General features: G+C 34.3%; 1 protein-coding gene across 1 annotated transcript in view; it reads left to right on the forward strand.

Moving 5' to 3' along the window:
• Positions 1–3,984: 3,984 nt before the first annotated feature.
• The window catches only part of LOC100374726 (inositol hexakisphosphate and diphosphoinositol-pentakisphosphate kinase 2-like), a 42,799-nt gene continuing 22,459 nt past the window's right edge, over positions 3,985–24,324 (forward strand). Inside the window, exons 1-9 of the mRNA XM_078008787.2 lie at positions 3,985–4,124; positions 6,845–6,969; positions 13,352–13,698; positions 14,554–14,639; positions 15,102–15,256; positions 16,154–16,255; positions 19,873–20,034; positions 20,986–21,107; positions 22,021–22,119. Of these exons, the coding sequence (XP_077864913.2) occupies positions 6,859–6,969; positions 13,352–13,698; positions 14,554–14,639; positions 15,102–15,256; positions 16,154–16,255; positions 19,873–20,034; positions 20,986–21,107; positions 22,021–22,119 (1,184 nt within the window). The 5' untranslated portion in view covers positions 3,985–4,124; positions 6,845–6,858. The remainder of the gene's footprint in view (positions 4,125–6,844; positions 6,970–13,351; positions 13,699–14,553; positions 14,640–15,101; positions 15,257–16,153; positions 16,256–19,872; positions 20,035–20,985; positions 21,108–22,020; positions 22,120–24,324) is intronic.

Here is a 24,324-nt window from a genome sequence, read left to right on the forward strand (position 1 = left end):
ATCACAGTGTTCCCATAGTTACAATAACTAGTTTCTTTGTTGTAATGGAATCTGATCACAGTGTTCCCATAGTTACAATAACTAGTTTCTTTGTTGTAATGGAATCTGATCACAGTGTTCCCCTAGTTACAATAACTAGTTTCTTTGTTGTAATGGAATCTGATCACAGTGTTCCCATAGTTACAATAACTAGTTCCTTTGTTGTAATGGAATCGGATCACAGTGTTCCCCTAGTTACAATAACTAGTTTCTTTGTTGTAATGGAATCTGATCACAGTGTTCCCATAGTTACAATAACTAGTTTCTTTGTTGTAATGGAATCTGATCACAGTGTTCCCCTAGTTACAATAACTAGTTTCTTTGTTGTAATGGAATCTGATCACAGTGTTCCCATAGTTACAATAACTAGTTCCTTTGTTGTAATGGAATCTGATCACAGTGTTCCCCTAGTTACAATAACTAGTTTCTTTGTTGTAATGGAATCTGATCACAGTGTTCCCATAGTTACAATAACTAGTTCCTTTGTTGTAATGGAATCTGATCACAGTGTTCCCATAGTTACAATAACTAGTTCCTTTGTTGTAATGGAATCTGATCACAGTGTTCCCCTAGTTACAATAACTAGTTCCTTTGTTGTAATGGAATCTGATCACAGTGTTCCCATAGTTACAATAACTAGTTTCTTTGTTGTAATGGAATCTGATCACAGTGTTCCCATAGTTACAATAACTAGTTTCTTTGTTGTAATGGAATCTGATCACAGTGTTCCCCTAGTTACAATAACTAGTTCCTTTGTTGTAATGGAATCTGATCACAGTGTTCCCATAGTTACAATAACTAGTTTCTTTGTTGTAATGGAATCTGATCACAGTGTTCCCATAGTTACAATAACTAGTTTCTTTGTTGTAATGGAATCTGATCACAGTGTTCCCCTAGTTACAATAACTAGTTCCTTTGTTGTAATGGAATCTGATCACAGTGTTCCCATAGTTACAATAACTAGTTTCTTTGTTGTAATGGAATCTGATCACAGTGTTCCCCTAGTTACAATAACTAGTTTCTTTGTTGTAATGGAATCTGATCACAGTGTTCCCCTAGTTACAATAACTAGTTCCTTTGTTGTAATGGAATCAGATCACAGTGTTCCCATAGTTACAATAACTAGTTTCTTTGTTGTAATGGAATCTGATCACAGTGTTCCCCTAGTTACAATAACTAGTTCCTTTGTTGTAATGGAATCTGATCACAGTGTTCCCATAGTTACAATAACTAGTTTCTTTGTTGTAATGGAATCTGATCACAGTGTTCCCATAGTTACAATAACTAGTTCCTTTGTTGTAATGGAATCTGATCACAGTGTTCCCATAGTTACAATAACTAGTTTCTTTGTTGTAATGGAATCTGATCACAGTGTTCCCATAGTTACAATAACTAGTTTCTTTGTTGTAATGGAATCTGATCACAGTGTTCCCCTAGTTACAATAACTAGTTTCTTTGTTGTAATGGAATCTGATCACAGTGTTCCCATAGTTACAATAACTAGTTTCTTTGTTGTAATGGAATCTGATCACAGTGTTCCCATAGTTACAATAACTAGTTTCTTTGTTGTAATGGAATCTGATCACAGTGTTCCCCTAGTTACAATAACTAGTTTCTTTGTTGTAATGGAATCTGATCACAGTGTTCCCATAGTTACAATAACTAGTTTCTTTGTTGTAATGGAATCTGATCACAGTGTTCCCCTAGTTACAATAACTAGTTTCTTTGTTGTAATGGAATCTGATCACAGTGTTCCCATAGTTACAATAACTAGTTTCTTTGTTGTAATGGAATCTGATCACAGTGTTCCCATAGTTACAATAACTAGTTTCTTTGTTGTAATGGAATCTGATCACAGTGTTCCCATAGTTACAATAACTAGTTTCATTGTTGTATTGGAATCTGATCACAGTGTTCCCATAGTTACAATAACTAGTTTCTTTGTTGTAATGGAATCTGATCACAGTGTTCCCATAGTTACAATAACTAGTTTCTTTGTTGTAATGGAATCTGATCACAGTGTTCCCATAGTTACAATAACTAGTTTCTTTGTTGTAATGGAATCTGATCACAGTGTTCCCATAGTTACAATAACTAGTTTCTTTGTTGTAATGGAATCTGATCACAGTGTTCCCATAGTTACAATAACTAGTTTCTTTGTTGTATTGGAATCTGATCACAGTGTTCCCATAGTTACAATAACTAGTTTCTTTGTTGTAATGGAATCTGATCACAGTGTTCCCATAGTTACAATAACTAGTTTCTTTGTTGTATTGGAATCTGATCACAGTGTTCCCATAGTTACAATAACTAGTTTCTTTGTTGTAATGGAATCTGATCACAGTGTTCCCCTAGTTACAATAACTAGTTTCTTTGTTGTAATGGAATCTGATCACAGTGTTCCCATAGTTACAATAACTAGTTTCTTTGTTGTAATGGAATCTGATCACAGTGTTCCCATAGTTACAATAACTAGTTTCTTTGTTGTAATGGAATATGATCACAGTGTTCCCATAGTTACAATAACTAGTTTCTTTGTTGTAATGGAATATGATCACAGTGTTCCCATAGTTACAATAACTAGTTTCTTTGTTGTAATGGAATATGATCACAGTGTTCCCATAGTTACAATAACTAGTTTCTTTGTTGTAATGGAATCTGATCACAGTGTTCCCATAGTTACAATAACTAGTTTCTTTGTTGTAATGGAATCTGATCACAGTGTTCCCATAGTTACAATAACTAGTTTCTTTGTTGTAATGGAATCTGATCACAGTGTTCCCATAGTTACAATAACTAGTTTCTTTGTTGTAATGGAATCTGATCACAGTGTTCCCATAGTTACAATAACTAGTTTCTTTGTTGTAATGGAATCTGATCACAGTGTTCCCATAGTTACAATAACTAGTTTCTTTGTTGTATTGGAATCTGATCACAGTGTTCCCATAGTTACAATAACTAGTTTCTTTGTTGTAATGGAATCTGATCACAGTGTTCCCCTAGTTACAATAACTAGTTCCTTTGTTGTAATGGAATCTGATCACAGTGTTCCCCTAGTTACAATAACTAGTTCCTTTGTTGTAATGGAATCTGATCACAGTGTTCCCCTAGTTACAATAACTAGTTTCTTTGTTGTAATGGAATCTGATCACAGTGTTCCCCTAGTTACAATAACTAGTTTCTTTGTTGTAATGGAATCTGATCACAGTGTTCCCATAGTTACAATAACTAGTTTTGTTGCTCGGTCAAACAATCAACACAAAAAACTATATATTAATAATTGTATATCACGTGTCGTTCGTTGTATTTCACTCGTGTGTAATATATGTTGATGTCGAACTACAATGTTCCAATCAAATACTACCCCAATCAGCTGTTATTTTATTATTACGAGCGTATTTAAAACAGAGACACCGATTTTACATTACAAATTCGTGACATAACTCAAAAATGGTATCACCTTCATAAAAATAGTAGTTTCCTTCATACACATGTCGCCAAAAGTGTCAAATAAAACAAACAAACAATGAAACTATATTTTTTCTTTAGTTACCTTACCATATTTCCGCGGTATGGTGCTGTTGTTAATCGAACGCAGCATTTACATGTCAATCAAAGTTCAAAGTTGCGTGGGAACGTATATTGATACATATTCAAACAATGTCTACGCCTGTAGTCTCTTGTAGGTGGGAAGCTTAGCCAAAATACTAGTAAAAGCACTACCGAACGCGTCCCCGTACACACAGCACTGTACGCAGTTGGGCGAATAAAACTGTTTCTTTTGTTACAAATTTGCACAGAAACTTGCCAACAACATATAAAATATTAAGTCTAATTAAGTTTAAATGGAGTGGCTACGAATGGTCATCGGTTGATTAGTGGTGTGAGACCTGAATAGCAAACTTCTTATATGCCGCAAAACAGTACAGCTATGCCCATAAGGTTGATGGGTCACCGATAGAGGGCAGTATGGTATTGAATGTGTATGTTATACCAGTACGCACGTCTCGCAGCGTAAAAACCTCAAAATTATCCTTGTAAGCAGGCGATATCACCGGTCAGTGATTAGACTGATACCTGTATCGGTAAGTTACTTTATTTTTGTCGTAATGTTTCATTCGGTATAGAGATAAACTTATATACAGTGTAACATAACTATTAACGCCTGGGTGGGGGGGGGGGGGGGGGGGCTGGACAGTGCTATACATTCTGTACGGACAATATATGATTAATGCAGTGCTGTGTTGTTGCCGGATGCACTTCTGACATTTTTCTAGCAGATCCGATTAGCCTGTGTTGTACAGATCATCGGAGCTGCTATTAACTGCACCAATTCTGATAATATAGCCCGTACACACAGGGAACGCCCAATAGATCCTTACAGTGGGCTAATGAAATCAACTATCATTTTTTATGTTTTCCTGGGAACATAGCAATAACTAATATACACTCTGCACAACAAAGGTATTCCTTTAATTTTCATGAATATTTCAAAGGAATGTTTTTGTTGTGTTGAGAGTATAAAGGGAATAGGAAAACAATATTTCATCAGATTTTGTAAATAAAGAGCATGACATTTAATGAAGGAAACAAGTCTGTACTTAGTTCGATAAGTAGATAATTAGATGTGAAGTTTCAGAAAACACACTGGTATACATGTGTAAAGTAACATTTTAATAACCCATGCTTACACCCTACATTTATAACAAATACGAAGTTTGATGTTCTATAGATAATTTAATATGCATGAAGTATTTATGTAATATTTGTAAAATGCACATAAAAGAATGATATACAATATTGTCTGTTTTGGTCTTGGATTGGTCAGATAAAAAAGTGACTACTTACTGTGTTTTCCCCAGGGATTTATTTTTAAACAAGGGAACAGGGGTGCAGCACCCTCATGCTTTTGCCATGCACCCCCTTATCCTGTGGAGAAGATCCTCTGGCAACCATAACATTCTGATTGACCAGAGATCACATGTGGCCAGTCTTCAACTTTGACCTGTCTTATAGTAATTTTGGCCCCAAGGAAGCCATAGAATGCTCCATTTTAACTTAGAATTATCAAAAACTCCACACCCTGGTAGGAAGAACACTATCTCCCCCACTTGGAAGCGCCGTTGAATTGCAGTGTTCCCTCTTGCAGTTTTTTTCTAGAAAAACACATATTTGACCTCAGGGGAAAAAATTTAATGAGAATCAGTTAGAATGCATATAATGGTAACTGTAGGTGATTTTCTATTCACTGCAAGATCTTGTGTATTGCATGAAAGGCAAAAATAATCTGATTTAAAACTTGAATTTTTTCTTTTTTTTTTAAAACTCAATGTCAAAATGCCTATCTTTCAGAAGGAATATTGCGTTAAAATACCCTTACTTTATCAAAATTAACACATTTGCACATTATTAAGCTAGAAATACTCAAAAAATGCCACTACAACCTTAGTTTGTCCTGTTTTTACGTTTGATTTCAAGCTTAACGCTTGGTTGTATTTGCATCATCTTAAGGTAGTTGATTTCACGCTTAACACTGGATCTCCAAGGGAATGGAAAATATTTGGTTGTATTTGCATCATCTTAAGGTAGTTGATTTCACGCTTAACACTGGATCTTCAAGAGAATGGAAAATATTTGGTTGTATTTGCATCATCTTAAGGTAGTTGATTTCACGCTTAACACTGGATCTCCAAGGGAATGGAAAATATTTGGTTGTATTTGCATCATCTTAAGGTAGTTGATTTCACGCTTAACACTGGATCTTCAAGAGAATGGAAAATATTTGGTTGTATTTGCATCATCTTAAGGTAGTTGATTTCACGCTTAACACTGGATCTCCAAGGGAATGGAAAATATTTGGTTGTATTTGCATCATCTTAATGTAGTTGATTTCACGCTTAACGCTGGATCTCCAAGGGAATGGAAAATATTTGGTTTATTTGCATCATCTTAAGGTAGTTGATTTCACGCTTAACACTGGATCTCCAAGGGAATGGAAAATATTTGGTTGTATTTGCATCATCTTAAGGTAGTTGATTTCACGCTTAACACTGGATCTCCAAGGGAATGGAAAATATTTGGTTGTATTTGCATCATCTTAAGGTAGTTGATTTCACGCTTAACACTGGATCTCCAAGGGAATGGAAAATATTTGGTTGTATTTGCATCATCTTAAGGTAGTTGATTTCACGCTTACCGGTAACACTGGATCTCCAAGGGAATGGAAAATATTTGGTTGTATTTGCATCATCTTAAGGTAGTTGATTTCACGCTTAACACTGGATCTCCAAGGGAATGGAAAATATTTGGTTGTATTTGCATCATCTTAAGGTAGTTGATTTCACGCTTAACACTGGATCTTCAAGAGAATGGAAAATATTTGGTTGTATTTGCATCATCTTAAGGTAGTTGATTTCACGCTTAACACTGGATTTCCAAGGGAATGGAAAATATTTGGTTGTATTTGCATCATCTTAATGTAGTTGATTTCATGCTTAATGCTGGATCTCCAAGGGAATGGAAAATATTTGGTTTATTTGCATCATCTTAAGGTAGTTGATTTCACGCTTAACACTGGATCTCCAAGGGAATGGAAAATATTTGGTTGTATTTGCATCATCTTAATGTAGTTGATTTCACGCTTAACACTGGATTTCCAAGGGAATGGAAAATATTTGGTTGTATTTGCATCATCTTAAGGTAGTTGATTTCACGCTTAACACTGGATCTCCAAGGGAATGGAAAATATTTGGTTGTATTTGCATCATCTTAAGGTAGTTGATAGAATATGATTATTATTTTTCAGGCCCTGCTTATAGTATGTCCGACTACGAGTGGAATGACAATGGTTCATGTTATACAAGTGCATGTATATCGCCAACTTTCTACTTGGGTGAAGAAGTTTTGACCTTGAATGATGAAAATGACAAGGTAAGCATCATCCAATACACATGGTTTTGCTACAAACCTATTCGTGTTATGAAAAGCTGTGTCAAAGAGATGGATCCAGCAATCAATGTTAGTGTAACAACAGCTCACGTCAATTTTAAATTTAAACTGATGTTGTTGTCTTCTATCATAACTTAGCTTTAGAGGTTACTTTGTGTTCCATTTAAAATAGAAACACAAGAGCAGTTATTCTATTTTGTGGGATGCTATTATGATACATCAGTGCTGCCTTTTATTTTCTTATAAGTCTAAATAAATCCAATGCTATGTTTTGACATAAAAATTCATTTTCATGTAGTACTATGCGGTTATTACGAGGATACTGCAAGGTATGCACCAAGACGGTACAGCCCATACTCCTGCTGTACTGCCTGAGTGCATACTTTTCCTCCCAGGAATACATCATGGGAATTCCAAAATCCAAAATATTTAGAACAGATTTAGCGAACTTCTTTGTGTGGGGTCCGGTCAAACCTTGGGGGCAGCCATGTTTGTTTTTTTAATAATTAGAGGACGCTTATACACGTAATTGTTGGAATTTGCGTTTCCTAATATGGTAGGATGAAAATACCCTGTAAAATACCGCAAAATTCCGGCACGCTGTAACTGATGGAATAAAGGTAACAGATGTATAATAATGATATTTATTATTCGAATATTATTCGATTATTATTTTAACTTTTTATGTACCTGGTAGTAGCTAATTGCTATTGAAACTTCCATTAATTCTGATATTTTCAATTGTTCACCTGGAATGGGAATTGATTGCACCCAGTGACAGATATAATGTCTTTAATATGTACATGATTATGAGTTTAATATAAATAGCTTTTTACGATTTTCTCACTGAAGATTTAACCCATTGTCAGGGCGAGATGCAAATCATAGGTGTGTTTGTTAATTAAGTTGAATTATCTAGTTAGACATCAAAATGTTTTCTATAATTATTATTCCATTTGCTGTATTATTTCTGTGCAGCAATAGCTTTGATGTTTAGTTTAGATTATTCGTACTCCTATTATATCATACATTGTATTTGACCTATGATGTTATTACCGTGATCAGTACTTGAGTTTTGTGTCATGTGACACTTGAGGTCCTCGCGATATTATTATCGTTATTATTATTTTTTGTTGTTGTTTCAAGCTGATGTCGATGTTTCCATTTTATAGTTCAATAAATGTCAATCCTGACATGAAACGTTCCGACTACGTTTATTGTTCCGTCCCTTAGTGTACAGTGGCTATACTTCGAGCCAAATCATTCAACCCCTTTAATAAAATAACTGGCAATAGGTTTTATTCAAAATTCTCAATTACTCAAGCGCCACAAATTGTGTTACCTTCTCCATATTGAATTTATTATTTTTAATTAAAATATTAAAAGCATAAACCTTATTAACCTTCAGCTTTCTACATGAAACATGTGTAACTGAATGTTTTTTTTAATGGCTGCGAAAATCCACCATAAGATTGAAATAACATATGACGCTGAATCTAAATGTTAAATTTTGAATAATATTTTCACCATGATTTCTTCAACTATGATTGTTTTTTTTAACCTGTATCATAATTTTAAAATTATGTACACATGTATTTAATAATAACATGTGACTGTTAATAATACTGTTGTATGAATAACTGCACATATCATAATTTTATAATATTAAATATAAACATGATTTTCACAGTGCTCACATTCGAGAATAAATAAAAAGTATGCAAAAGAGCAGTTTATATGAAACAGAAATCTGAAAATAAAACTTGGAACTTTAATTTTCATGATGACATCGAGTCATATTTCTTGTGCATAGTTCATCTAATTAGCTCTCTGTGGACTACAAAGATTTGTGAAGTACAAGACTAGTTGAGATATAGTGTTAGTATATTATAACATTGTATTAAGATAAAAGAAATACTTTAAAATGACTAATTTTTGCGGGGTTTAAATTTTGCTGATTTACCATTTCAGGCATATTCAGCAGGTTTTAAATTCACGGTAAATAATGTATTCTATGCTAAACTTTTACTCGGTTTTAATTTAGCGCATTTTCCAGTCAGCGAAATAAGCAAAATTGAAACATAGTGAATAATAAACTAGCATTAATAATTTATTGCATTCTTAGAAATACAATGTTTCTATTAGTTAGCAATATAGCAATAGATATAGCAATAAAGCAATAAAGATTAGTTGTGATAACTACTACTACAAAAAGAAAGTTGTTAATGGGATGAAGCAAGTGTTACATATCAAATGGTATTTTCATTTCTTTTTTATTATTACATCATCTTTTGAAGTCATCAAAAATTTCTGGAGATCATCATGTGTTTCTTGTGGAGATATAATGTCTTGTATGATTTGTTGGCGTACTGGTATTACTTTATATTGAGCATATCATAACAAAGTGCAGTTCATCTTCTATTTCATTCTAATAAGCAATAGCAATGACCTTGGCTTGACCTAGGCACACCTAATCCTGCAGGGTTCTCTTGAACCCTTACGCCTTATACATATATGTCAATTGAAGTCTGGTTCTTTAATCGTCCATATATCATAATCTTACATGAATATAACATTATATGTACATAAAAAGCATTTTATAAAAATTTGTAATTATGATATCATATATTTATGAAATAATTGTATATATTTGTGTAGTTCATTTCATTGTCTCTCTGTAGACTACAGGGCTTAAAATCATGACAGAGACATCAAAGGCAGTTATCTTGATACCCAACAAGTTTGCCTTAGTGCCCTGCAGTGCGTCATATAAAGCTATTAAATGCAATTGACAATTGGTGCCCTTTCAAATCTCAAGTTCACACTGAAACAATACAAAGTGTAAAGTACAAGTTGAGATATATAATATTGATATGACCTTGACCAGGTCACTTGAAATCTGGCATACCCAATCAGAATTGTTCTACCAGACATTTATAACATGTATATCTATAGTTAGATGCTTTATATTACTGTACTATGATGTCACAAGTATTTGACAGCTGGAGGTATTTTAGAGATATTGAAATAGATGCATGGATACTTGACCAGATTCAATGTTTTAAGAAAATTAGTGATCCAAGGATGACAAGTCTCCATCCAAAGCCATGAGTTGTCAATGACTCAAAATTTATTGCACACCATACGGGTTGAAAAAATGGTTAAGGAGGTAAGATGTGCTGTAAGTAAGACTACCCACTTATATTGATTTTTATAAACTTGAGTCATACAACCTGGAGATGATTTTATTCTGAGTTATTTAGATGTTTGCCTATGGAAACCTGAAGTAATAGATTTAATGATAAGCGTACGTTATATATGGTCCCAGGTATTCTGTCTAGGTCCCTCTGAAGATGATACAAGTACTCAGTCACCACTAGAGTAATGAAATATAATGAAAGATGGTGCCTCAGGAGACAGTAACCTCAGTATTTTTGCAAGTGAGTTTGGATTTTTAGATTAGTCTAGCGACTAATGTGCGGGAGTATATACCTCCATGTGTCGATTCGATGGCATACTGTCTGAGTGCATACTTTGATGTATCCTCTGAATAGCCTTATTATTATACATCTTTTCCTTCCAAAGATAAATCATGGTAATGCCGAAATCCAAAAAGTTTAGAACAGAATCAGCGAACTTCTTTGTGTGAAGTTCGGTCAAACCTTAGTGGCAGCCATGTTTGTTTTTATTATTAGAGGACGCTTACTAGCTTAATCATTCCACATTTGGAATTCGCATTTCCTAATATGGTAGGATGAAAATACCACGTAAAATCCGCAAAATTGTGGCACGCTGTAACTTATGGCATTACGATGATAGATGTATTATTATTATTATTATTATTATTATTATTATTATTATTATTATTATTATTATTATTATTATATGGTCAGTCAATTCTGTAATTGTACATACAAATTTACCTTTGAAAGTTATAGGTAAAAGTTTTTATTTTGAAGTAGAACAGTTCTATCAGTTGTAATAAACATATGTATAACAAAAACTAAAAGTAATACAAGTACATGCAGCATAAAAAGAAAATTATGTAATTTCTCATCTCTATTCTTAAGTTGATATACTGTAGAATACTTTATTTTCGCTTGGAATTTATTTTCGCTATTTTCGCTGAATGGATGATTCCGTGAAAATAAAATCCAGCGAATATACTTTTTTTCCTATATTTCACATTAAATTCATCAAAAATCAGTGAAAATAAGTTCCACACAAAACGCCCAAAAAGCCTTTTCAGTGAAAATTAATTCCAGCGAAAATAAAGTATTCCACAGTATAATATCTAATCGATATTAAATTGGTGATCTTATCTGGAAATTCAATATGTCAGGATTTGTTGGCAATCTAAATGATATTTAGGGCAAAGTAGTAAAAGTATATTTCATCTTGAATCTTATTTAGCGAGCATTGTTTACAAATTCTATTTTCTAAGGGTGTCTTTGGCTGTGTATTCCTTCCTTCCTCAATTGTTGGATTGTGGTTACCTCTAAATTTAGACATAATAATTCTTTCTTTGGTATTAAAAAAGCAAGGTGAGATTTGAAACTATAGTTGTTTTTGAATTCTGCATACGTTCTCTACTTTGGATTTTCTCTTTTTATATTTCGTCTCTGGAAATTTATATTATAATAGTTTTTTGTTAATGTTTTATAAATAACTTTAGAATTTATGAAATGTGTGAAAATTTGGAAAAATAATCTATCACCTTTTGGTATCGGTATTTTGTAAATTATTGCCTGCTAAAACCCTCCATAAACATAGTTAAATCAGTGAGAAAAAGGAGTCGACAAGACAATGTCATATTTATCTCTTGTTATAAATAACACTATTATTTTCTGTTGTCAGTTTATGTTCATTTACATAGCAACCAAAGAAACTGAAACAATTGTACATATATTTTTTTTTTCCATTCTGTGACTGTTTAACTGTAATAGAGTTGTGTATTAGCCATGTTAGCCAACTGAAATCTAATGTAGCTTATTTGATTTGTATTTTATTCTTCACAATAACTACTTAATATCTGAATATCATGAAGTATATAGCATAATTCATAAATTACCGGTATCAGAGGTACATTACTTGGGGTTTGCAACTACGGTGACATGATACCAAGATCCCGTTTCAATCTCGCTCTTGCACAAGCGTTCAAACTCAGAAAAATGTGAATGCGCATGCCCGAGGTAACTCGGATACTGGGATGTCCAGGTGGATCAAAATAGCTGCTCACGATATGACGGATTACGATACCGGTAACTAAATTTTCTGTACATTTTCGATGTATTACATTTTTTCACTATGAATGTGGTAATACATGTTTTATTGTTTTATTACAAACAGCCTATGTCATGTCAGAAGGTCGTAGCATTAGTCTCGCTATCTACGAGATGAGACTTGAATGGGATCTTGACATGATGTCACCGTACAGTACTATGCAAGTTGCAAACCCCAAGTAATGTACCTCTGCCGGTATATAATATCAGAGATACATATTACTTGGGGTTTGTAACTACGGTGACATGATACCAAGATCCCGTCACAATCTCGCTCTCGCATAAGCGTTCCAACTCAGAAAAAATGTGAATGCGCATGCCCGAGGTAACTAGGATACTGGGATGTCCAGGTGGATCAAAATAGCTGCCCACGACATGACGGATTACGAGAACTATATTTTCTGTACATTTTCGATGTATTACATTTTTCACTATGATAGTGACAAGAAAAGTTTATTTTTTTCATTACAAACCTTGAACATTGATATGCGTCATGTCAGAAGGTCGTAGCCTCAGTCTCGCTATCTACGAGAAGAGACTTGAATGGGATCTTGACATGATGTCACCATACAGTACTATGCGAGTTGCAAACCCCAAGTAATGTACCTCTGATAATATAAATTGATAATGAGGTATTTTTAACATGTATTTTTTAAATTCAAGTATTTTTAACTTCTCTGCGGAGGTTTTTGGTAACTATGTCACCACTTTAAAGGGCAGTGGTTGTCGCACCACGCATGCATGAAATATGGGATTGTTGCGCAGATAATTGAGTACAAACTGAAACGTTACCAACCTTTAACTGGGTAACTTCCTGGAATCTTGGTGATTGGAAGGTATCGAAAGAGTCATCAGCGGTAATTAGTGCAAGTCACGCCAGATCAAAACTCGCACTCATGATTTAATCAGAAGAGTGCATTGGATTGTGGGAAAATCAATGTTTATCAACACAAATGTCGCACATGCTGGGTGCAGCTACCTCTGCCCTTTAAACCCCACCCCTACATTGCGGCCTCAATAACGTAGCAAACAAAGAAACCAAAACTCATTTTAATTGTATATATTTTTTTTTTCATGTTTAGGAACGTCCATCATTACAGCTGAAGGAACTTAGTAAGACAAAGAAACAGTTAATGGAGGAAGAAGGAAAGACAATGGTAAAAGTTGGAATATGTGCAATGGCAAAGAAATCATCATCCAAACCAATGACAGAAGTATTACAAAGACTTGAAAAATTTGAATATATAGTGACTGACATTTTTGATGAAGCCATGATCGTTAATGAACCAATTGAAAAATGGCCGCTTTGCGACTGTCTTATGTCGTTCTTTTCAAAAGGATTTCCACTTGAAAAAGCGATAGAGTATGCGGAATTTCGGAAACCGCTTGTCATTAATGATCTTTATCAACAGTTTGGTTTGCAAGATCGGTAAGTTAATTACGACTAATTTCTGAGATGAGGGCATAGTTTTCAATTTGAACTTAGTACCGCTAACACAATTTTCGAGATGATCATAAAAGTGTTAATTACTTAAAATACTAATTTATGCAAATGAGTGAGTGTGTTATAATAAAGAACTGGTTTATGTTTGTCTTAACGTTTTAGGAACTTATTGTTTGACCTCTATATCTGCATGTGCATTCATTTATCCAATTTGTCAACATTTAAACTTGACACATACATTATAAGAGACATATGCCTGTACATTTTGTTTCATGACCTGATTCAAGGTTGTCGTATTATGGCCATTATTATGCCTAAAATTCATCAAAATCAGGCATTTCTGACAAACGGTTGTGTACGAATGGATTTTGTTCAAAATTAGTACAAACATTGAACATAAAATTCTCATGTATTCATCTAAGAATCATATTTAAATTCATTGACATCTAATGTTCTGACTAATTTTGTACATACATTGAACTCAATGGAACCATTATGTTTGTAAGGTCAAATTATTTGAATTCAGTCATTCGACAGACATTTTTTATTGCTATTCTAGAGCCATGACTCTGATATGTCTTGATTGATGGATGGATGGATGGATGGATGAATTGATGGGTGGATGATGGATGGACGAGCGAAAAAAACGAACGAACGAACGAATGATTGATCAATTGCAATCATACATTATGTTATACTCACAAAGTTGTGTTTGTATCAATTTCAGTGTTGTTCACTACAGGAACTTTGTTATGTCATAAAATGACTTGTTTTTCATTTGTTTATTTCTAGCACTTTATTCTTATTCTCCTCATATTTTTTTGTTTTTTGTTTTTGTAGAAGGTACGTCTATGAAATTCTTAAACAGGAAGCAATTGGACTCCCTGTATATGCAATATTAGACAGAGATTCTGGTAATCCAGAAGGTAAAGGTCTCTTGCTAGTCTCATCCAATTCCTTACTGTTTTTGTTTGTTATATTTCTCTCCAACAAAATACAAATGGAAAGTATTGTTTCATCATTGTTTGCATGTACAATTGCAATTTACATGTCTGTATATATTTACAATTTTATTCTCAACAATTGCTGGGTCAAATCAATTCAAATTTGATTCAAGAGTTATATGGGGGTAATTACAAAAACTGAACAGGTTTCAGGCAGATTTAAGCAGCTCATTTACATTATTTATAAATTTTAGCTTTTATGTTTCTATCTTGGGGTAAAATTCTTCAAACATGAGAGAATTTGGTTCACATATTCTATTGTATGTAAATGTAAATATATTATCCAATTGATTCTGTGTGCAAATATTATATGTACAAATTTTGATAATATTAAGTATCATCACTATGTTTCTTGGAATGTTTTGATTTTGTTTATTTTTACAGACTGTCAGTTATTTGAAGCAGATGACTACATAGAGGTAAATGGCCAAATATTTCATAAGCCATTTGTGGAAAAACCAATTTCCGGCGAAGATCATAACATTTATATTTACTACCCATCCTCAGCTGGTGGTGGAAGCCAAAGATTATTTCGAAAAGTAAGTGTATCAGGATTTTAGACCATATTGGATTATGATATAATATTTCTCAGAAATAACCTGGCTGATATATTGTTTTCTGTGATCTGATTCAATATGGCTGATTGACAGCCATTCTTTCATAAGCATATCGGACATCAAGATTCTTATATGAATATGCTTGAAGAAGCACTGTCACTGTTTTTTAGTGGCAGTCTCAAATGTCAATTTCAAATTACTGAGTTATTAACTCCTAAGACAGCTAAGTTGTTTCAATAGAAATTTACACCAAACAGAGTTTATAAAGTCTTGAAATATTGCTAGAAAATCACAGAATTTGAAAGGTGTCTTTAAAAGTCTTGGAAAAATGCCTTTGAGTCCTGGGAAATTCCTGAAAATGAATAATTAGCCTAAAAAGCCATTTTTCATGTAAAAGAGTGTATTGAAATCACTATTAAAATGTAAAAAAATGAATTTTTTGAACCATCAATGTAAAAACTTACTACTGTTGTATTATATTAGTAGTTACTATGGGTAAATAACCTAATAGCCCTGGAAAACGAAAACAAAAAAGTTCTTGAATTTTAATTGCTGGTGTACCACCAACCCATTAGCCTCAGTCAGTATTTATTTGCATATTGTGATCCGAGTATTGACCTATCATAATATTGGGGCTATGGTATGTTCAGATGGACAAAATGTCTTGGTCAGGTCAAATCAAAATAAAGTTAAGCAAAATTATGCTGTTCTATTGAAATCCTAATCAAGTACACACGGGTGAACTGTCTACGTAGTTAGTGCGTCATCTATCCTCATGGGCCTCATTCTGAGTTCAAGGGGATAACAGGAAATGTTGAAGGCGCTAGATTCATGAAAGCAGTTCAAATTTGTTAATTGTATTTTCGCAATCATGTCAAGGTTGCCAGTCGCAGCAGTGTTTACTCAGAGGAAAGTCGCGTTCGTAAAGAAGGATCCTATATTTATGAAGAGTTTATGCCAACAGATGGCACAGATGTTAAGGTAAGTTCAATTATTACAGCATTCAAACAGATGAAACAAATTAATAAAAAATATATGCATAACAGCAAGCAGAAATTAAAGCCTTAAACAAAAATGAACTGATGTCCTTATATTCTTAAATTTAATTAGTAGCTAATCAGCTACTTTGCTATATAATTAATTATTATTTTGTCTAATTGTTTTTTTGATGTAGTTTTGATGTAATCTCGATTTCAAATTGTGATTAATCATATTCAATTACCTGAGTGTCTACCTCAATTGTCTAGCTAATTATTACTCACTATATACTAATATGTTTGTTTTCCTCAGATATTACAAAATGTACAGATGATATTGTTTATTTTTCAGTTATTTTGTCAGTATTTTGACAGAAACCAGTTTAAAGCGGAGGAGTTGTCATCTGCACATGTGGCAAACAGTCATAGCATGTAGTTGTAATTTACAAACAAGCGTCTACAATGAGCCTTTTCATTTTTAACGTGCATTGTAATCGTCACTTGGGTTTAAATCCCCCGCGTAAACAAGTCATGAGCTGGCTTTTTTTCAAATTGCAGTGCACACTGACCAGGAAAAAAAACAAAAAAACATTTTTTTTTTGCCTGATATATTATTATGCAGCATTTCTACTCGTTAATATATCTCTGTGAATTGAATTTATGCATAACAAATTAAGTCACACATTTATGCAGAACTAATTAAGTCACATGATACAACTTGACTTTTCCCAAATTCCTACATATATGTGTTATGCAGTGGAGGAATGTAAGAATTCTACTAGAATTGATCATTTTTAAACTATTGGTGAGAAGAATTCTCACTTAGCAATGGAAATTAATCTGCTACTGTAACTATTATTCACAGGTTTTTAATTTCACTGTTTTCAACAATAAGTAAAATCTGCTAAATTTAAATCCATATGAACATGTAAAATGCCAAGTTTGTGAACTTAAAACCCAGTGAAATTGCGCAAAATATCAAAATAGTGAAGTTAAATGCCAGTGAAAATAAATGGTTTTACAGTATTGAACATAAAGATTTGTGATGCAGTTGGTCAGAGCACTGTGTTATGTTTTTTCATTGGTCAGTCTACTGTGTTCAGTGTTGTCATTAGTCAGTCTACTTTGTTCAGTGCTGTCATTGGTCAGTCTACTGTGTTCAGTGTTGTCATTGGTCAGTCTACTTTGTTCAGTGCTGTCATTGGTCAGTCTACTGTGTTCAGTGTTGTCATTAGTCAGTCTACTTTGTTCAGTGTTGTCATTAGTCAGTCTACTGTGTTCAGTGCTGTCATTGGTCAGTCTACTGTGTTCAGTGTTGTCATTAGTCAGTCTACTTTGTTCAGTGCTGTCATTGGTCAGTCTACTTTGTTCAGTGCTGTCATTGGTTAGTCTACTTTGTTCAGTGCTGTCATTGGTCAGTCTACTTTGTTCAGTGCTGTCATTGGCCAGTCTACTTTGTTTAGTGCTGTCATTGGTCAGTCTACTTTGTTCAGTGCTGTCATTGGTCAGTCTACTGTGTTCAGTGTTGTCATTAGTCAGTCTACTTTGTTCAGTGCTGTCATTGGTCAGTCTACTGTGTTCAGTGTTGTCATTAGTCAGTCCACTTTGTTCAGTGTTGTCATTAGTCAGTCTACTTTGTTCAGTGCTGTCATTAGTCAGTCTACTTTGTTCAGTGCTGTCATTGGTCAGTCTACTTTGTTCAGTGCTGTCATTAGTCAGTCTACTTTGTTCAGTGCTGTCATTGGTCAGTCTACTTTGTTCAGTGCTGTCATTGGCCAGTCTACTTTGTTCAGTGCTGTCATTGGCCAGTCTACTTTGTTCAGTGCTGTCATTGGTCAGTCTACTTTGTTCAGTGCTGTCATTGGCCAGTCTACTTTGTTCAGTGTTGTCATTGGTTAGTCTACTTTGTTCAGTGCTGTCATTGGTCAGTCTACTTTGTTCAGTGCTGTCATTGGTCAGTCTAATTTGTTCAGTGCTGTCATTGGCCAGTCTACTTTGTTCAGTGCTGTCATTGGTCAGTCTACTTTGTTCAGTGCTGTCATTGGTCAGTCTACTTTGTTCAGTGCTGTCATTGGTCAGTCTACTTTGTTCAGTGCTGTCATTAGTCAGTCTACTTTGTTCAGTGCTGTCATTGGTCAGTCTACTTTGTTCAGTGCTGTCATTGGTCAGTCTACTTTGTTCAGTGCTGTCATTGGCCAGTCTACTTTGTTTAGTGCTTTCATTGGTCAGTCTACTTTGTTCAGTGCTGTCATTGGTTAGTCTACTTTGTTCAGTGCTGTCATTGGTCAGTCTACTTTGTTCAGTGCTGTTATTGGTCAGTCTACTTTGTTCAATGCTGTCATTGCTGTCATTGGTCAGTCTACTGTGTTCAGTGCTGTCATTGGTCAATATACTGTGTTCACTGCTGTCATTGGTCAGTCCATTGTGTTCAGTGCTGTCTTTGGTCAATCTACTGTGTTCAGTGCTGTCATTAGTCAGTCTACATTGTTCAATGCTGTCATTGGTCAGTCTATTGTGTTCAGTGCTGTCATTGGTTATTCTACTGTCTTCAGTGCTGTCATTGGTCATTCTACTTTGTTCAGTATTTTTTATTTTCATTTTATTCAATTGGATGACCTGCCGGACAAAATTCCAAGTTACAGGATCTGCAAAATACAGAAATACACAAAAATGGGTTAAACAAACCTTACATTACGCACAAATAAAGAAAACCAACAAAATTACTTGTTAAATAACTTCAATATACTACTCTTAAAAATATTATACCTATTAAAAATATCAATTGATGGTGAACCATTAATGAACAACGGTAGGATTAACAAGCATAGGAATGCCAAAATCCAGAAAGTTTAGAACAGATTTAGTAAACTTCTTTGTGTGGGGTGTGGTCGAACCATTGGGGTAGCCATGTTTGTTTTTATTATTAGAGGACGCTCACGGGTGTAATTATAATTATAACGGGGACTTATAATTCGGTCTCCGTCCGTGCGTCCGTCCGGAGTCGTATCTCAGAATCCCTTAGACCGATTCCGTTCATTCTTTGCATGTGCCTATTACTTTATGTGGGACATATGCACATGCAGTGGTTCAATTAAAAATGGCCGACTGGCAGCCATCTTGTTTTTTGAAAATGTTATATTTTGGACATGCTTTGTCAGTTGTCATTCAAACTTGGTACATAGATTATACATGTTAGGATACATGTCCATGACGATTTATTTCACAATTGGATCAAAGATGGTCGACTGGCAGGCATCTTGTTTGTTTTTTATGCGGTATCTTGGACGTGCTCTGTCAGTTTTCATTCAAATTTGGCACATACATGTAATTTATACATGTTAGGATGCATGTCCATGACAATTTATTTTTGGCCATATTACTACTACATGGAACACGTGTTTTGATGTAAATAAACAATCTGTTGTATACGACACTTGGAACTTAAGTTTCAAGGACACGCTTGCGACAACCCCTCCGCTTTAATATGACGAGCACAAAGAGAAACTTCAAAAATGTTACGACTTTATTGACTTGTTTTTTATGAATAAAATGAGACAGCATTCCGACCAATTAATCCAACTGGCTCAGCAATCAGGGATACTAATACATATTTCCACACAGGTTTACACAGTGGGTCCAGACTATGCCCATGCTGAAGCCAGGAAATCACCAGCATTAGATGGTAAAGTTGAAAGAGACAGTGAAGGAAAAGAAGTACGCTATCCAGTCATACTCAGTACTAATGAAAAACTTATAGCAAGGAAAGTTTCACAGGCTTTCAAGGTATGACCATTGTGTTTATTTATACCATTTAAAATTTATTAGATAAGGGCATTGAATTGATGTGATATGCAATGATAATCCCATCTCAAAATTGCAACATATCCATGTACACTCCTAGAAATACTAATTTAAAATGTAAATGAGTCTCAGAAGGATAAGTTTGGTGTTCTCTTAGATTGATCTTTCTACTGTATACTTGCAAAATAAGTGTGTATGCATGTTCTGTCCTGAACTTAGCCTTGTTCATTTCTGTTTCTGAAACCAAATCTTTTTTTATGTGTTCTGTGATGTCATTGGTCAGTTCACTGTGTTCTGTGTTGCCATTGGTCAGTCCACTTTGTTCTGTGCAGTCATTGGTCAGTCCTATGTGTTCTGTGCTGTCATTGGTCAGTCCTATGTTTTCTGTGCTGTCATTTTTCAGTTCAATGTGTTCTGAAATGCCATTGGTCAGTCCACTCTGCTCTGGGATGTCACTGGTCAGTTCATTGCATTCTGTGATGCCATTGGTCAGTGCAATTTGTTCTGGAATGTCATTGGTCAGTACACTGTGTTCTGTGCTGCTATTGGTCAGTGCACTGTGTTCTCTGTTGTCATTGTTCACTGCACTGTGTTCTGTATTGCCATTGCTCAGTCCAATGTGTTCTGTGTTTTCATTGGTCAGTCCACCATGTTCAAGGCTGTCATTGGACAAAAATGATAGTCGTTTGACAGACATGCACATTTAACTTCTTTCTTATTTTTTAAAATCTTCTATCTATTTTGAGTCTTTACCTGTAAATCGTTGAATAGATACTAGTTTTTCCCAAACTCTTGTATAAATATACTGATCAAGTATATACAGCTTAAGAAAGCCAAAAAAAAGTTGCATCCCATGCAGCATAACCATATTTTATATCTGTTCAAAAACAAAACATAGGTTATTATATTTTTTGTTATTGACTTTTTTTACAGCAAACAGTTTGTGGTTTTGATTTGTTACGTGCAAATGGAACATCATATGTCTGTGACGTTAATGGGTTCAGTTTTGTGAAAAATTCCAAGAAGTACTACGATGATTGTGCCAAAATATTAGGGTATGTACAGTTATCTCTTTCCTGTATTCTGCATTTCAAACTCGTTGTAACTGTACATGAATAGTACAAATGCACTTGATTACAACCTATTTCAGTATTTATTTATTCAGAATTAAGCAAAGACAGTATGTTGATTTTATAATATCACATGTTTCTGACTTGTATGCATTAGCTGGAATATCCATGGCGTGTAAATAAATGTAGTGACGTAGATTTTTCTTCTTTAATTTCTAAATTTGACATTGTATGCCTACAAGAAACCTGGCTAAGCAAAAATAGTAACATAAATGTAGATAGTTATAGTTATTTTAGAAGTGACAGAAAGAATAGTAGCAAGTTTGGTGGAGTTGCTATCCTGTTTAAAAATACATTACAAAAATTCATTACAAAATTAGAAATAAAATCGAGCGAATACTTGTGGTGTAAAATTGATAGGCAGTTGTTTGATTCTGGATTAGACCATTACCTATGTTCAGTATACATTCCACCAGAAAGCTCAGTAATTCATTCCAGACAATATATTGATATATTTGATAAGTTATCGGAGGATTTTATTAATTAAGTTATTTTACTTGGAGATTGCAATGCCCACACTGGTGAAATGCCAGATTTTATGGTTAATGACAACAGTAACCATATACCAGTACCTGATCATTATATAGATGATAATTTTAAGTTTAGAAAACAGGGATAAAAAGATAAATTCATTTGTTAGAATTGTGTACAAATAGCAATCTTGTCATTCTTAATGGCCATACGCCTGGGGACCTATCGGGAAAATTTACATGCTACAATTTTACTGGTGGTTCAAGCATAGTTGACTATGCAATAGTTTCAATAGCAATACAGGAATGCTAGATCAAATACTGTCCTTTATTCTAACATTTTGATTCTACTATTTTTTTTTCTCTAGAAATCTCGTCATGCGAGAGTTAGCTCCCCAGTATAACATTCCGTGGGATATTACTATTGAAGAAGAAGAAGAATATGTACCTACTACCTCAGGAACAATGTAAGTAATATGTACCCACTACCTCAGGAACAATGTAAGTAATATTTACCAACTACCTCAGTGATTATGTAAGTAATATGTACCCACTACCTCAGTGATAATGTAAGTAATATGTACCCACTACCTCAGGAACAATGTAAGTAATATGTACCCACTACCTCAGTGATAATGTAAGTAATATGTACCAACTACCTCAGTGACAATGTAAGTAATATGTACCAACTACCTCAGTGATAATGTAAGCAATATGTACCTACTACCTCAGGAACAATGTAAGTAATATGTACCTACTACCTCAGGAACAATGTAAGTAATATGTACCTACTACCTCAGTGATAATGTAAGTAATATGTACCAACTACCTCAGTGACAATGTAAGTAATATGTACCAACTACCTCAGGAACAATGTAAGTAATATGTACCAACTACCTCAGTGACAATGTAAGTAATATGTACCAACTACCTCAGTGATAATGTAAGTAATATGTACCCACTACCTCAGTGATAATGTAAGTAATATGTACCCACTACCTCAGTGACAATGTAAGTAATATGTACCAACTACCTCAGTGACATTGTAAGTACAATGTAATATGTACCAACTACCTCAGTGATAATGAAAGTAATATGTACCCACTACCTCAAAGACAATGTAAGTAATATGTACCAACTACCTCAGTGACAATGTAAGTAATATGTACCAACTACCTCAGTGATAATGTAAGTAATATGTACCCACTACCTCAGTGACAATGTAAGTAATATGTACCAACTACCTCGGTGACATTGTAAGTAATATGTACCAACTACCTCAGTGATAATGTAAGTAATATGTACCCACTACCTCAGTGACAATGTAAGTAATATGTACCAACTACCTCAGTGACATTGTAAGTACAATGTAATATGTACCAACTACCTCAGTGATAATGTAAGTAATATGTACCCACTACCTCAAAGACAATGTAAGTAATATGTACCAACTACCTCAGTGATAATGACGTTGAGGGCGCTGCCATGAACAGATAAGCGCAATGCACGTGGCTCCGTAGAAAGTTGAGTAAAATTTGCTATATTGGTTGTACAACCCGTCTTAGAATAGCTGATGGCATGTCAGGAAGGTGGAATTGATACTTATTACAAAGATGCCAAATGGTCGAACGAGAGCAGAAAGGAAAAAACTGGTAGAAAGCCAAGCTGTATCTTCGAAGACGACGCCATTGGAAACTCGAGGTAAAATTACACACTTCATGAATAAAGACAATACAGTAATGGCAGGTGACGACAGCGAAGCTGACTTCAAGGAGTTCATGATAAGTACAATAACACGCATTGATCAAAATATGGAGAAGTTAGTATCAGAAAATATAACTATTAACAGCAGAGTAGATGCAGTTGAGAGTGATTTAACGAAGAACAAGGAGAAGTTTGAGGAGCATCAACAAGAATTTACGTTGTCGTTTGAGAATGTGAATAAGAGGGTCAATGAACTTATGACACGTGTTACTGAACTGGAGAATGAAAATCAAGTTTTGAAAAAACAGCTATGTGAATCAAATGAAAAACAAAAGAATCAAGAAAGGTATTCACGTGAATATAACTTGCGATTCCACGGTATACAGGAAGGTGACAACGAGAAGTGCGTTGAAGTTATCGAGAAAATACTAGTGGATAAATTTGGTATGCAAGCAGGTTTAGTGGAAAATGCCCACCGGGTAAATATTGGTGAAGTAGCCAAAACAGAGAACCGGCCCTACCCAAGACAAGTATTGGTGAAGTTCTTCAGTCGTCTAAAGAAAGAAGAAATCATACGAAAACAACGAATTGCGTTAAAGGATACAGGAATATATGTAAAACGGGATATGATTATTGAAGACTTTCAATTGAAGAAAACATTGAACGCTGTTATTAAACGTGCTTACGATGAGGGGAAACGACCTATTTTTCGAAGAGGCGTGCTGTACATTGATGGAAAGAAGTATTCGCCTAATAAAGATGATGTGGTGTAAAGTTATAAAGTTATAAAAAAAAAAAAAGCTTTTGAATTTTATTGAGGTATGTCTTTATATATGATTTAATTATCAATTATGACGAAATAAGTGGTAATTACTTACAGTTTCTTTCCCATGTGGGATGTAATATTAAGTGTAAGTGACTCCAGACAAACTAGTTATAGCTATATATCCGACATGAGGTAAGAAAAA

The sequence above is a fragment of the Saccoglossus kowalevskii genome, chromosome 21 (assembly GCF_978046115.1).
Source record: "Saccoglossus kowalevskii chromosome 21, keSacKowa6.1, whole genome shotgun sequence".
Taxonomy (NCBI): domain Eukaryota; kingdom Metazoa; phylum Hemichordata; class Enteropneusta; family Harrimaniidae; genus Saccoglossus; species Saccoglossus kowalevskii.